The sequence below is a fragment of the Larus michahellis genome, chromosome Z, assembly GCF_964199755.1.
Source record: "Larus michahellis chromosome Z, bLarMic1.1, whole genome shotgun sequence".
Classification (NCBI taxonomy): Eukaryota; Metazoa; Chordata; class Aves; order Charadriiformes; family Laridae; genus Larus; species Larus michahellis.
In genome coordinates, this window is record NC_133930.1 from 13,529,829 (window position 1) to 13,546,503 (window position 16,675).

Sequence of the window (16,675 nt, forward strand, 5' to 3'; positions counted from 1 at the left end):
GTGTGTGCAAAATGAAGTACAGCCATCATTTCTGTGTAGGTAGGCTTGTTTCTCCTATGTTTGCAGTGTGATGCCAAGGCTTCATTCCTGCACGGTGACTCTGGGTACCTCATGTAGCTGTTTTGCACTATCTCAGAAGCTCTGCTTAGAGGCATAGACGGTGCTGCAGCCCAGCACTGAGGTCTGTTAGTGTCCTGCAGGAGCATGGTATCAGTTTGTCAGCTACCTCATCTGTAACATGGGAGACTCATGCTGGGGAAAGTGCAATGTGGAGAGGTCTTTTGGGGACAACTGTCCACCATTGTGCTCAGATTTTACTGGTTCCATTTTAGAAGGTGGTCTGCAGTGTCATGTGGGAAGGGAGCTCTTTGGATGAGTGGCCTATTGATTCCTGTAAGTATATATTGATGTATTTGTTTACATAATTAGGCTGAAGGTGACTAACCAGAAGAACATAATGGATTTGATTATATAACAATGCGCATAATGTGATTAAAGACTTTGGAATGTGCTTGAAAGCAAAAAAGGAGAAACAATTACGTGTTGCAGTACAGGTTTGTTAGGTCTCTTCCTCTAAGGTGTTTCTCTAATGTTTTTTTTAAGATCTTTTCTTTTTCATTTTTTTGTTATATAACCCTGTAAACAAAATTCTCGATACTGCCCACATCTTTATTTGAAATGTAGTAATATAGTACATTATTTTAAACTAGAAGGTTGAGAGTCTCTTTAATTTGTCATACTTAAAGCGGTATTCTAAGTTTCTTGTTTATAATCAAGTGGCTTCTTAATATAAAGTGTTTGACCTGAGAGGAACAGAGACTACAACCCTAGATTTTATGTATTTGTCCTGTTGAGTACTGTATGCATCATGCCACTGAGTCCTACTATGATGTGCTCCAGCTCTGGCTCAGTTGTGGACATAACCACCTAAATTTCACCTGTTTTCTTTTGCCTCTGTCCTATAAGTCCTTTTATTTGTGGCTTGCCTACATGTAATAGAATAGAGATGCTTAAATTAACCAGTAGATTTCTTAGAGGTAGTGTTCACAGATTTTCATCAGGAGATTTAATTCTCCAGCAATACCTCTTAAAAAAAGTATTAAAAAAGAAATCTCATCAGAGTAATGAAATGAGTTTTTTAAGACTTGCCTCACTTTCCACACCACCACCCTGCCTCTGACTCAGTCCTTTCTAAAAACAATAAATCAATTTTAAGGCCATGGAGCAAATCCACCTTTGGCATAAGTTGACACAACCCCATTGTTGCTCCCACTTACGCAGCACAGACTATTGCCAAGCACCCTTGTAATAGAACCTATCTAGAAATCTGACTCTGCCATTGTAGTCTTATTCTGCCAGATAGGCTTTTTCTGTCCAGCTTCCTTAAACAACAAAACAGTGCTTTCCAGTTTGGAATTTGATCATTTAAATCCCACTTAAACTAACAAAAAAGGGTTTTCAAAGAGAGCCTTTTCAGGAGGGGATAGGATTCATTCATGTACGGCACTTTCCACAAGAGCAGGCACTTTCCACAAGAGCAAGCGTTCAAATGGGCTGTTATTTAAAGAAGCTGCTGCTATTACTGAAGGGGAGTGCGGGGAGGAGGGAGAATTTTGGAAAGGATTCACAATGTATAAATGGCAGCACTTCCTTGTCCTAAAGTTATTTTGTCTGTGTGCCAGTCCATCATTGCCATGTTTGCATGTTTCTGCAAGGTACTGAGCTAGAATTCAATGCTCATAGCTATTAAATGAAACAATAGGTCTCTGTAAATTTTTTTTAACTGCAATTGAATCAGCTGTTGTTTAATAAAATGAGTCTGACAATGGTACAAAAAAGCTTTAGAAACCTCCACAAATGCACTCTTAAAGGACTTTTTCACAGAACTATTGTCAATAGCAGTTAGTAGAAATTATATATTTTCATTTGAACCAGAATGATCGTGCCTTGGAGGCTGAACCAAAAATAAATTTTGGAGCATATTCCAATGCCAAATCCTTCGTATTTATCATGTACATAGTATTCATTTTTCTTTTCTTTCTTTTGGATCTCAATTGTATAAGGAGGTGGGGTGAGTGGCATGAAGGACATCACTGTTCCAAAAGTAAATCATGTTTTAATTACCTTTGAGAGACAGTCTTTTCTTGTGCGTAATAATATTTCTCTTAATGGAAGCTATTGGAAGAATACAGACTTACTATAGTGATTATACTGTTCTAGTTGAGACAGAAAACCATACAAAATGGTTTAGACAGCTGATCTTCATAATCGAAGACGGCAGGTGAGCTCAGTGCCTATGAAATAGAAGAGGAATTGTATTATCCTCCTTTTTTTGATTAGAAATTGCTATAAATCATCTAGGAGACCTTTGAAATTCAGGCAGTCTCTACATTATTTTCATATGCATGTGTTGGGGTCCTCAGTCTACCACCATGATCTAAAAGAAGTTTCTTTAGTATGGACTCTGTCATCTCTTAAAATTGCCTGAACGCTTAGGTAGGAAAGCACACAGCATACTGTCCTTTGAAAAGTGTACCAGGGTAGGAGCTGCAAGAAACGTCTAGTGCCTGAGGATTGTCACCTCTCCAGGAACAGAGTTCATTGTGTTCCACTGACCTGATATGATACCTGACAGAAAATATTTTTTAATTTTTTTTCTCATTATATTTATATTTCTTTTATTTATTTAATTTATGGTGGTCCAGATGGTCACAATAATGTCTAGGTTTCAGAGCATGGATGAAACAAGGAAGACCACAGCGATCTCCACCTGTGTTTTATCTGTAGCCAACAGATGGCTGAAATCTGGTTCTTATTCCAAAATTTCTTGTAAAGTTTATTTCCATGGGAGATTTGGGTGTCAAAGCTTTTGTCTCTCCAAAACCTCCCTGAAGTTCTTTTCAGCTTCATATCCTGATTGTTCGTTTTCATTTCCCCCTCTCCCTGCAGCATTGTAATGGATATAATTCAATTAAGATGTTGATACTAAGTTTCCTGAAAAATTGCTTTCTACTTTAGACTAACACTTAGAAATGTTAGTGAAACATCTGGGCGCAGTTGGGTGAAGCTATCCTCTGCCAGGATACTAAATTGGGCTAATTAACTTTCTATTATGTTCAGTATGAGCCAATTGTTAATGTATAGTGAGAGGAAATGCTCTTATCTCTATAACAGAGGAACAATACTTTGATTTTATAATTTGGCAATACATGAAAAAATCCACATTTCATACAAACATTACTCTATTGACAATCATGCAGGCTTTTAAATGAGATCCATGGAGTGGAATTCACGTTAGTGGTTTGTTCCTGGCTCTTGAGTGAAAATGTGTAGACCATTTTTGATGGTTTTGAATATATGACTGCTCAGTTAGACTTGGAGATGTCATAATCCAATTTTTATTTCTTAGCTATACTTTTGACAGGACTTGAAATCAACAGTTCTATCGTATGCATTTTTGAAGCAGTTCTTAATAAGACATCTTATTATTTTTATACCTTCATATTATTTACAAAAAAAGTGAAGAGGCCATCTTCTGAAGAAACAGAAATTTATGCTTTTTAGTTTAATTTCAATTACTAAGATCCTAAACTTAATTTCTAAAAAACTGAAACTTTGTACTTTCTCTCTTTAGTGATTTTCTATATTGTAAAACAAATTCTACTTATTTAAAGAACATACTGCCTACTTCATATAAAGTTCTTTGAACATTGGGAAACATTCCATGGGTTTTGCATCGTACATGCACAGGACTTCCTGCACGTGATAGCTAGAGTTCAAAGGAGAAACAATCTATCTGTAATTTATTTTAGGAGCCAGCTCGCATCTTCTGTTTTATACTTGTTTTTTTTCACACAGGCTGATAGGATGGCTATTCTTAATGAACTATTGTATTTCATTATCTATTAGTAGGGCTATCGTCTCAGAAGAAAGCAAGTCATCTCAGAAGGGCCCCTGTACATGTGTTGGGATAGCCTGTGAGCAGCCCACTCCACTCCTGCTCACGGGTAGGATTGGCCAAACCTGTAATGCAGCATCAGGCAGCTGCTGGAATTCACTGTAAAGCAGCTCCATTTGCAGAGTTGTCAGATACCCAGATTTTACCAGACCTGGCCGGGTTTCAAGAAGTTTGTCAGTTGCTTGGATCAGAGCATAGCCTAGATGGTTGGAAGTTTTTTGTATGCTTGGCTTGAAGCAGCTGCAGCTTGGCTCACATGGAGGCAGATACTAGTACCCCACTTCCATGTGAGGAACGCTGTTGCTGCTCCCTGCACTCATCTCATCTGAGCTGGCAAGGGAGGACAAGGGAAGCGTGCCTCTCGTGGGTCGGACCAGAAGCAGGCTCTCTAAGGTTGGAGGGAACAGGGCTTAGGCAGCAGTTGTTTTTCAGATTTATATCTACATAATGGGATGCAGTTTTACATGTTTTTCAAAGACTTACGCAACCAAATGAGCTGTATGTGTAGATTTTAATGACACCAACTGGCTGCTACTGGCTTAAAAACGTACTCTAATCTAGGAAGGGAAAGGGAACAGACAGCCAAAACAGAGCAATGTGCAAATGTTGGATTTATTTCATTTTTTTTAGCTTCACAATGAGGTCTCAGGTAATAGACTATGCTGGTGAGTGGTTATTTAATGGGCTCATGTATCACTCCACATTTTCTGCTACCTGCTTTACAGGAGAGTTCTGTGTTAGGAAATACTAACTGGAAAATGCAGGAAAGCTCTGTGTTGCCTTTTCCTGCAAGTGTCTATGTTCCAGTCCCTATTCCTCTTCAGAAATGTGGAATCTTAAAAGCTTCAGTGGTACAGTTACTCTGAAATGCAGAATAAAAATATATTGCCACAATCATTTGAAGAGTTTATAAAAACAAATGTTAAGAGGTCATCTTAACCAGTGGTTTCTGAAGAACATGTTACTTGTAGATTAATTACTATAAGTACATATTATTGCATTTGGTTTGTAATTCCCCTAAACAGTAAGAGAAGTTCACTTTATGCAGTTTAATAAAAAAAAATATTCAAACAGTTCTGTTGCTTCAAATATGAAAATGTGCGAAGCATTATAAATGCAAAAGACACAAAAACTTCAAACAGAGCACATAACCCTGAGCTATCCTTTGTCAATGTCCCTAAAGTCGCACAAGGATCTCCATGCTCTTTGGTTCTTCGAGCACTATATGCAGTTCTTAAGCCTTGCTGGATTTTCATGCAACAAAAATATTTTCTTTAGATTAACTTTTACTCACTTGTTCTCAGCCTTTCCAGCCTTTTTCCTGGCCTCTTGTTACGCTAACATGGTTTAGGATTTCCATGCTCTAATTTCATGACTTTTCATATTCTAAGGTGGTTATTAGCATCTGCTAGCCCATAGGCAGCAATACCAAGCGGGTTGTGTTGGAGGATGAAGGTTAAGGCATATGCTAGTCATTGCTCTTATTGTTGGGCTTAATTTTAACTTTGAAATCTATTCTGGCCTTGCAAGAAAGTGCAGCGCATGGCTAGCTGGTTTTACCTAGCTGAGGGAGGAAGTAACTTTGATCTGGACACATCCGTGGCATCCTCAGGGATTTTACCCTATGCTAAAAAGATGTTTTGCCAGAAGGCATGTATATTGAGAAGCTAACTGTGTGCCCCCTTGGGCTTTAGGTGTGGGATGTGTTTTTAAAGAACCAGTCAGAGGAAATCTTCCCCACTCCTCTGAACTTGGCTTTAGAGGCACAGACAACACTACTCTTATTTCTGGGCTCTTTAAGCTTTATGAAACTGCATTGTTTCTTCTACTCTGTCCATTTTCCTACCCTACAACACCAAAAATAAAAGTAGTATTTCAAAACTTCAGACTTTCTGTCAACACCTAGGAGTGCCCTGAAGCTCGCCCTTGGCAGAATGTGTGTTGCAATTTGCTGATGTTAGTTATTGAGGGACTTTAAAAATGGACACTCTGCAGGAAACTTCATATGATAAATCTAAATTATGAGCACTTATGTTTACAATTAATGGTACATGAAGAAAAGTCTATATGTTTCAGACTTGAAGTAGGAGTTTGTGGTAATGTGGTAACAGAGTTTGCCAAAGAAAACTGTATGAAAATGGGACTGCTGGAACACAACCTGAGAATAAAAAATATAAAGCTTCTGGGGATCCCAGAAATCTCTCTGAAGAGCAGCTGGGTGGAAATTTTTGCTGAGTTTGAAGGCTAAAATCAGGAGTCTGTAGCTTGCCAGCTCCTGTGTTGCATGATGCAATTTCTTCTTTCCTATTAAGAAAACAGCCGTTCAGCAGACTTGCCTTTTATTAATGTCCTGTACCTTGAGGTGTGTATGATTGAAACAAGACTTTTTATGCTATGAGGCAAAACTGGAAACTTTATATGAAAACTGCATTGGTGGGGTTTTTTGTTTTGGTTTTTTTTTTGAAAGCTGTTCCAGCATATATTCTAACGCAAAAGTTAGATGGAGGGTTTTTGCCAGAGAGTTTTGTGTGTACTGGGGGAGGGCAGAGGCCATCTTATATTTAAACAGGAGATAGGAGAATACAGGCTACGTGCATTGCTTCAGTTTGCAGTGGCTGGTATTAAGCGGGAGAGAGGGGAAAAATCCCCTACAGCTCCTAGTAAATCCATACCTTTCTATGTCAACTTCTTGAAATCTTAACCTGCCTCCACTCCAGAAGGTGTTGGTAGCAACTCACTGATTGACTGTCTTAAAACTCAGAATACTTAATTTTCTCAGTGTGATGCCAACTCTGGCTTGAAAACAAAATGTATTTGCTGTAACTTTTTCTTAAGATGACTTTTCTACTCTTGTGGCTGCATGCAGAATGATGACATGGACTGCCAGCATTTAATGAAAGGTCGTATTTGTTACATTTACTCTTAGGAGGAGATGAAGTGAGTGCAGTGCGAAGCTATGGGGTTTATTTGCTTTAAAAACAAAATAATAAAAACCTTAAAGAACTAGTAAGTATTGATAGTGGTACCTGTAAATGTCTGATTTTCCTTTAAGGCAGTCTGATTTGCCAAACCTGCTTATGGTTCCTCCATAATTGGATGGCTGTTCCTAAGACATATGTATTCTCAAATGCGTGACTATCTCTTGATAATGCAGTCAGGGAAAGATAAGATTCTGTTGCTTTCAAGGGGAAACACTCATGGCTTAATCTTAGTTTTAGGTTTAAGGTGAAATTCTATGTCCTGTTCCTTCCTTTTGCACTGAGAGGGTGCATGCGTCTGTGGCTCTGTGATGAAACTGTGGAAGGCAGCTTTAGTTTTCAACTGGTTTTATTCCCTGTACCTTCCTACTTGTGCTGATGCAAGGAAGAAGCAGAACTGGGCAGGTGTTCCTCACAGAAGCATAATTCTTGCTGGAATAAACAGTTACTACTTTGCTGAAAGCCCTGTCTGGCTTGGCAGAGGAAAGCAGAAAACACCTCCAATTTCAGGACCATTCTGGGACTTTCCCAATCTTTAAATCTGAAGGTGATAATTTTTCTATTAATTCAATTCAGGACGTGTCAAAAACTTGTTCTGTTTAATAGGCTTACTTTCATCATTGTTTTTATGCTGATAAAATCTCAAACCATTCGGAGAAAATTAAGCTGTTTTCTTCTCTGATTACTGGTCATCTTGCTACATGTGAAAGGAGACCACACTGGACTTCCTCCTGAGTGAAGGCAGGCACTTCCTTCATGCACAAAATATGCTGTGCTAGTGGTACTCACAGCCCTTTCTCCTCCAGGTCAGGTCTCGGGCACTCTAGCACTTCTGCTACTCAGCCTTTGGTGGAAAACAATCAAAAGCCAGATATCATCTAATATATTTATTTTTGCTGTTATTGAAGTGCGAATTGAGGCTTTGAGGGATAATAGACACTGTAAGCTAGGTGCACCTCTAAAACATGTAAAAGCTCAAGTCAGTGCAGAAAATCAGTCAGTGGGTTTCTTTCTAACTGAGATAGTTGAAGAATTGCTTGCCTGTCTGATCTGGTAGCAGCAAAGCTTATATATCTTCCATTTCTGTTTTTTTGGTGGTTTTGTGTTTTTTGTTTTTGTTTTTTTTTTTTAAGTCAGCATTACAAAGACTCCAAGCAGCTCCATATCTTTATTTTATCAATCTTGTTTGTTTGTGTGAAGATATTGGTTGGTCGGGAAACTATAAATCATCAAACTGTTGGCAGACAAGTCAGACTTTTAAAAAGTTAACAAAGAGTTGATGTACATTAGAAAATGAAGAAGAATGATCTGCCTTAGGGAGGAATGTTTTTACTCAAAATAAACCTTGACAATGAGTGTATGTGAGTTCATAGTGTATTTCAAACATTTTTGCACTTAAAATATTTTCAGAGCACTCAGATGAAAATGGCAGAGAACAATAGTATTATACGCTTGCATAGAAGTTTGACTTTATTCCATGTTTGTCATAACAGCAAATACAATATCCACTTAGCCTCCATAATTCAACCATGTTCTTTATTTGCTTTGGATTTTGGTAAGTAAGGTGTCAGACTACTTTCAGGCCTTGGAGAAAATCTGTGTTGCACAGAATGCTAATTCTGACCCCTCAAAAAACTCTGGATTGTGACCTTGCCAAACAGAGATGAAGCCCCTGATTGGGTGTAATTTTTCTGCTCTTTTTTTTCTTCTGTATTTCTTTTCACAAATGAAAATTTCCTAGTTAGGGCTTGCTATCTTAAGTTAAGACTTCATATTTTTTTTTATTTTATTTTATCATGTTCCACTCTACTTTTGTGACATTTTCCCTACATATGTGGACCACCCACTTGATTTAAGCCACCTGTCAAAATAACATTCAGTAAGAGGACTGTGCTTAGTTTTGCGGGATATAGCTGTACAAATGGTTAGGCAGTGTTGTGGTTTAGCCTCAGACGGCAACAAAGAACCACGTGCCGCTCGCTCGCTCGCACCTTCCTAATACAGGAAGAATCGTAAGAAAAGGCAAGACTTTTGGGTTGAGACAAAGGCAGTTTAACAGGACAGCAAAGGGAACAGGCAAACAACAACAACAACACGGATAGGGGAATATACAAACGCGATTACGGAACCGCCGCTCCCCGCCACTCACCGGCCGGGCGGACTGGGACGCCCCAGCCCGCTTCTAAGCAGCAACTTCCTGCCCCCTCCCCCGGCAGCTCAGGGTGGGCGTGGCTCACATGGCATGGAATACCAGGAAAAGTTAACCCTATCCCCACCGGAACCAGGACATTATCCACCCCTTATTCCATACCATCTCTGCCATGCCCAGCAGGTTCCAATGAATTGCCACCACTTTCCCCTGTTTTATATATATATATATATACACACATATAATGCCCTTAGTTTATGGGCCATCCCTCCAAAGTGTCCGTTGAGTTCTTTTAATCCACGGCTTTGGGCTCCATCTGTTAGAACAGTCTCTCAGAGCAGGTGAGATGCTGGGTGGTGCTGGTCTGTTGCATGCTGTATTTTTTGGAGCTTGTGACTGGTGCGTGATAGGGGATGTGATACACCCACTCGATACCATGCTCTTTGGCCCAGGTGTCTATGAGGCTGTTTCGGAAATGAGTCCCGTTGTCCGACTCAATTCTCTCTGGGGTACCATGTCGCCACAGGACTTGCTTTTCAAGGCCCAGGATAGTGTTCCGGGCAGTGGCATGGGGCACAGGGTATGTTTCCAGCCATCCAGTGGTTGCTTCCACCATTGTGAGCACATAGCGCTTGCCTTGACGGGTTTGTGGCAGTGTGATATAATCAATCTGCCAGGCCTCCCCATATTTGTATTTCAGCCATCGCCCTCCATACCAAAGAGGCTTCAAACGCTTGGCTTGTTTGATCGCAGCGCATGTCTCACATTCATGGATGACCTGTGCAATAGTGTCCATGGTCAAGTCCACCCCTCGGTCACGAGCCCATCTATATGTCGCATCTCTCCCTTGATGGCCTGAGGAGTCATGGGCCCACCGAGCTATGAATAGTTCACCCTTATGTTGCCAGTCCAGATCCACCTGAGCCACTTCAATCCTAGCGGCCCGATCCACCTGCTGGTTGTTCTGATGTTCCTCCGTGGCCCGATTCTTCGGTACGTGGGCATCTACATGGCGTACTTTCACAACCAGATTCTCTATCCGGGCAGCAATATCTTTCCATAGTTCAGCAGCCCAGATGGGTTTGCCTCTGTGCTGCCAGTTGCCCTGCTTCCACTGCTGTAACCACCCCTGACTATCCAGCCTCGGAGCAGATCTCCGGGTGGCAGTCTTAAATAGTCACTTAACCCTAAACAAGACCTGGAACGTATTCAGGAGACATAGCACTAGGAACACGCTGGTTTGAGTATCCCAAGGATATTCAAAATTCTCAAAAGCTGTTATACCTGACCCGAAGGAGAAAAGGGAGGCAAAAGGGCTGGAGAAATTATTGACAAATTCTGAGAGATGGTGTCCAATGTACGGACAGGACAGCAAAACCACATAAACACCCCAAAATAGCCGTCTGAACAGTGATGTTATCATATCATAAACAGATAACGCACAGGACAGGAGAATGATAATCCTCATCCCTCTTCCAGACATGGTAAACAGCATCGCAGGGAGTACATAAGCCATATAGGAATTTATGTAACACAGCCATGAGAACAAACCAAGCAACATGATGACCAGTTATCTCAACCCTTCGAGCCCCACGTTGGGCGCCAAAAAGGACTGTCGTGGTTTAGCCTCAGACGGCAACAAAGAACCACGTGCCGCTCGCTCGCTCGCACCTTCCTAATACAGGAAGAATCGTAAGAAAAGGCAAGACTTTTGGGTTGAGACAAAGGCAGTTTAACAGGACAGCAAAGGGAACAGGCAAACAACAACAACAACACGGACAGGGGAATATACAAACGCGATTACGGAACCGCCGCTCCCCGCCACTCGCCGGCCGGGCCGGACCGGGACGCCCCAGCCCGCTTCTAAGCAGCAACTTCCTGCCCCCTCCCCCGGCAGCTCAGGGTGGGCGTGGCTCACATGGCATGGAATACCAGGGAAAGTTAACCCTATCCCCACCGGAACCAGGACAGGCAGAGAACCTGGATGTGGCATACCCATGTCTTATTGCTAGCACCATGATACCAAGCTCAATTTTTACAAGTCTAGCCTCTGAATGTGGATTAGTTCTGTTCTTCTACCTGTGGTGAAATGATTTGTAAAGAAGTGTTTTTATGTGAGCTAAGTAGTAAAAACTACAGCCCTTTTCTGTTTGAGTTAGACTGTCTGGCATTTAAATAATTTCTGGAAAGACTGATTCTCAGCCTTTTAGAAAAGACCAGCTTTTTCTGAGTTCTTGTGCTCTGTCTGTCAGAGACTGATTGAAGAAGTCTCCATTCCCTTGCTTGCTTGGCTTTATAACCAAAACATGGAAAAGGTCCTTTGCCCTGAATAAGAGATGGGCTTGTTTATGACAGTTCTAAGTGCTTCACCAGTTAGCATCTTCTATTGGAAAGAAATCTGCTATTTAAAAATAGTTCAGGGGTGTCATGTACAGCTGTACACTCTGTTCAGTCAGCAAGCATTCATAAAAAGCATCTTTCTATCAGTGCATTTGAAAATGTTATTTGAGTTACATTTCTAGACAGGAAATTCGAGGTCCTGACAGGATGTTGAGGTGGTAGTCTTGTAGCTGTTCTCCAGTTGACCCCGAATCTGATGAAATTTTGCTGTGTGCTTGCTCTTACTCTCAAGGCCTATTTACTCCAACAGGGCTTTGTGTTCCTCCTAAAGAACATAATTTTTTTACTTTCTCTTGTTAAGGATTGAGTAATTTATGAGACCTGTACGTTCCCAGCAGGAAAAAGATGTCAGCCAGCCGTTACCAGCTGCTGCAGAGGTGGGTCTCAAATCACAGAATGGTAGTGGTTGGAAGGCACCTTCAGAGATCATCTAGTCCAATCCCCCTGCTAAAGCAGTGTCACCTAGAGCAGGTTGGACAGGAATGCATCCAGGCAGGTTTTGAGTATCTCCAGAGATGGGACTCTACCACCTCTCTGGCAGCCTGTTCCAGTGCTCTGCCACTCTCAAAGTAAAGAAGTTTTTTCTCGAGTAGAGATGGAATTTCCTGTTTGTGTCTGTTGCCCCTTGTCCTGTTGCTGGGCACCACTGAAAAGAGTCTGGCCCCAGCCTCTTGACACCCACCCTTTAGATACTTAAGGCATTGATGAGATGCCCTCTCAGTCTTCTCTTCTCCAGGCTAAACAGACCCAGGTCCCCCAGCCTTTCCCCATAAGAGAGGTGTTCCAGTCCCTTGATCATTTTTGTAGCCTTCTGCTGGACTCTCTCCCTTAGTTCCCTGTCTTTCTTGAACTGGGAATCCCAGAACTGGGCACAGTACTCCAGATGTGGCCTCACCAGGGCAGAGTAGAGGCGGAGGATGACCTCCCTCAACCTGCTGGCCATACTCTTTTTAATGCACCCCAGGAGACCATTGGCGTTATTGGCCACAAGAGCATGTTGCTAGCTCATGGTCAACATTCAACATGTTGTCCACTAGGACTCCCAGGTCCCTCTCTGTAGAGCTGCTTTCCATCAGGTCAACTCCTAACTTGTACTGGTACATGGGGTTATTCCTCCCCAGGTGCAGGACTCTAGACTTTTTCTTGTTGACCTTCATTAGATTCCACCCAACTCTCCAGCTTGTCCAGGTCTCCCTGTATGGTGGCACAGCCTTCTCATGTGTGAGCCACTCCTCCCAGTTTTGTATCATCAGCAAACTTGCTTCATTTCTGGATTCAGTGAGAAAACGACTTGGAAGTGTAGCTGCTCCTCTGCTGCACTGAAAGGTCTGGAGACAATAACAAAAGACGATCCCGCCCCTCAGGAAGAACAGAAATGTTTTACAGCAATAAAAGAAATCTATCTCAAATTAGTTCAGGCTGGGGTATCAAGGTGTGGCTCTAAGTGGTAGTAACAGGCTTATCTGTTGTAAAGGGAAAATTATGTATGTTGTAATGGGATTTTAGGCTGAATGAGAATCTGACCCTCAGTGTGCCCCTTGCTCCAAATCAAGCCTTACATGTTTGTTTTTGTTTGCCCAAGTCATTGCACAACCAGGAAGTGGGAGGAAAAGTTGTTTGCTTTCATATCAAGGGAAGTTTATTCGTGAAAAATGCAAGTAAATGCACCAATGTTTAAGGCTTCCAGATGGTGAGAACTCCAGTGTTTGGAAACCTGCAGCTTTTGTCTCAAATATTTTAGGAAAGTTTATGTAGCTTGTAAAGAATTATTCTGTACTGAAATGAATGTCTACAGTCCTGTTTGTTTCAAGAGCCTCCCTTGCTACACAGGAGCCCTCAATATCTACAACTTAAGTGTTTGGGGGGTTTGTTGTTTGGGTTGTTTTGTTTTTAAAAAAAAAAAGGTTTGAAAAAAAAAAAAGAAGCAGGGGCTGTTAACTTTAAAATCAGTTAGAATTACTCCACAAGGGGAAGGTTTTATGCAGCTCTCTCTAAATACTCTGACTTAAATAATATTTTCATCAAATAATAGTTTCATCCCAGCTGGACACATTCTCTTCTCTCTCTTGAGCAGAGCTAACTAGCAGCTAAGTAGCCATGTCTCCCATTCCCCTCCCAATTGCTTTTAGATTATTGAGAAAAAACATCTCAGTACAGGGTTATGTGAGAGATGGTAGCAGTACAAGGATCTAAGGAGGCAACACACAGCAAGCAATTGGGAGGGATCTGTAGCAGCCCATTGCTGTTTGGCCTAGGTCACTGTGTAAATGTGTAAGAGTTAAACCTTATCATCCTCTCTTTTCATGGGACTTTCCACGTAGCTTCTATATTTTTGCTCTCGGATCTTTACATCCTTCATGCATGTTCTTATATCTTTCACACCACCTGTACTGCTTACAGATGATGTTTGTTTCATCCCATTAATTTGAGAGAAGCAATATTTTTAATCAGGCCTTTCTTACTTGAAAATAATTTTGGCTGCATGAAACAAAGCATCTGCGTCTGTGATGACTTGTTGAGAACTGCTGTGGCAATTGTTTGCGTTGGTGGGACTGATGTGTTCATAGGTGCGTTCATAGCCTGAAAGGGATTAAGTTTTTCTTCTCTTTTAGGTACTTTCTTTGCAGTCTGATTTTACCTAAATAAAACTTCTTTTGCACTTGCGTATTCATGTTGCATTTGGCACCATCCTCCACAGTCTTTCTGTAAAACCTCAGTGTCCCAGATTTAGCCAAGTTATTATTATTCAGGTATTTATTATTCTTATGAATATTGTCAAATGTAAGTGAGCCAATTGCGTGCTTCACAACTTTCCTAATATTTAAGTGACTTAGATTGTGTTGTATGTCTACACAAATGTATCTGAATGTGGTTTGGTATTTGCTGGTATGTTCTGCTGTCTAAATTAGAGATGTTGGAATTTGTCAGACTCTTTTTGTGTCCCACCCCCAGCCATTTTCCCAGACCCTGAGAAACCTCTTCTTCTTTAGAAGAATGTTTACACAACTTTGTATTGGTCACCAAGTACGTGAAGTTTTGATTTTGAATGACTATAGAACAGGCAGTAGTAGTGCTTTTTATGCTCTTGGAAGTGTTAACTCTTCAGTTTGTTTATGGCCATAGTAAGCACCATGTGAGTGAGCACACAGGATACTTTTGTATTCGCAGAGAATGGTTCAAAGCTTTAAGTGCTGCCTGTCTGCCGTTTGCAATCGCAGCAGCCGGAGTGGAAGGACTCCTCACAGGAAGTGAGATAGTTGCTGTACTTGATAGAGGACTCTGTTCCACAAGCTCTTCTGTTTTGATTAATTCTCCGCCCTTTGCCAGATCTTGTCTGTAGGTCTTTTTCTCTGCTGAGTTTTCAAGAAGGCTACAAAGAAGTCTAGGGCTCAGAGAAACGCAGTGTTGCGGTTCACATACTATGTGCCAGAAAGATCTGTTTCATTCCTGCCTGTTACTCCCAGTTTCCCTGGTTAGCAGGCTGAACTTTCAGTGTTAGTTTTAATGTTTAAAGGAAGCAGTTGTTCAAAATATAAACCCTTCAATACAGTAGTTGCTGTGGCTACATGATTTGTGACATTCCCTTTAGATTCCAGGAGAAAATCCCCTTAACACAGAGGTTCATGGTGTTAAAAATGAACGTCTCCTTTAAAAGATGTTAGAAAAAGTCCCAGGAATACAGGCTTTTTCAGATTAGGGCATGTTTGTAATTGGAAGTGTTTTGTCTTGATTGTTTTTTACGTTATTCCTACTGGTAAACAGCTCTGTGTACCAAGCTGACATTAGCAGGACCCACAGGGAAGCAGTGCCTGTACTGTGCCTGTATCTTGGGACTCACCGATGTTGGCACAATATGCATCAGGAGGATATAAACCTCTCTCTTTTCAGAAGCTTTTCCTTCATTTTTGCTTCCCAGCAAAATTAAGTCAGCAGCATGTGTATAGGACTGCTTCTGTGAATCTTGAGGTGCCAAGAATGTCAAACACGAACCTTCAGCTGTAAAAAGGCTTGAGTTCAGTAGAACTTCTTTGGTTTGTTCTGTAATTATAGCTTTGGTAATTGATGCTGTTAAGTGTGTCCTGCCATGGTGTGGTTGGTAACCTCTGCAATTTCCCACTGTTCAAACAAACAGCTGCTTGTGGTGAAAAGCAAAACCAAAAGTTGGAAAAAAATACATCTCTAGCATAGTCTCACAAATATCCAGTAGCTTTGATTTCTCCAGGTGATATTCAAAAACACTAAGGGATTTTTTTTTCCCTCTACATGGAAGAAGGATGAGCTCTGTGAAGCACAGTGCAGAATTACAACTTGATTTAGTTTAGGAGCTGAATCACCTTTTAGAGGAACTAAATTTTGTCTTCTGAAAGGGAGAAATCAGGATTAGCTAGCATGACTAGAATAAAGTCAGTCATTGTGAATGTTTTCTTCATTAATTCCCCAAGCCCAGGCATTCTGTGGGGTTATATTAGATCACTAGGTATGTTAGTTTAGAAATTGGGTGGGACTAGATGCACATAAGGTGTATGGCATGGGTTAACGAGACAGCAGCCTGTGTAAAAGTATGACTACAAAAACTTTTTGATGTGCCTTCTCACTTTCAGAGCTGTTATCTTCTTGGGAGGCAGTGGAGGGATGCCAAAAGATCTAAGGACAGGGAGGGGAGAACTTGCCAGTACTTGGTTTATGAATGAAAGAGAAAGGAGGTCTTAATAAAAGAAAAGTGACATGTAAATGCTGTCTTCCAGTTTTCACCTGGCAGCCACGAAAGGGCATGCAGAGTGCCTCAGGATCATGGTGACACACGGTGCAGATGTGACAGCCCAAGATGGTGCAGGTATGCCTCTGTGAACCTATGCATGTAGCATAATACACTCAACTTGCCTATATCGTCTTGCTGTGCAGAGTGCAACTACAGATTGAACAATGATGCTTTTCCCCACACACCGCGTAGGAAAAGCAGTTGTAACGTTTGCTGGTTTCGGCATACTTGGTTTTCTGCATATAGAATTCAGATTCTAAAGCCCTTAAAAGCTTTCATGCTAATACTGTGAATTTTAGCATTTATAGTGGACTCCAGATGCAAAATAGTTGCTTAATTTTTATTTTTTAAAATTTTATTTATTTTAAAATTTAAAATATTTTCCCTCCCCCAACTCTTTTTGTTAACTTTGAGGCTTTTCATAGGTTAAA

General features: G+C 41.0%; 1 protein-coding gene across 7 annotated transcripts in view; it reads left to right on the forward strand.

Annotated features, from left to right (window-relative positions):
* RAI14 (retinoic acid induced 14) overlaps positions 1 to 16,675 on the forward strand; it is an 88,591-nt gene that overhangs the window by 53,488 nt on the left and 18,428 nt on the right. For all 7 annotated transcript variants that reach the window (XM_074569906.1, XM_074569909.1, XM_074569905.1 and 4 more), the window contains one exon: positions 16,231 to 16,319. In XM_074569906.1, coding sequence (XP_074426007.1) covers positions 16,231 to 16,319 — 89 coding nt within the window. The remainder of the gene's footprint in view (positions 1 to 16,230; positions 16,320 to 16,675) is intronic.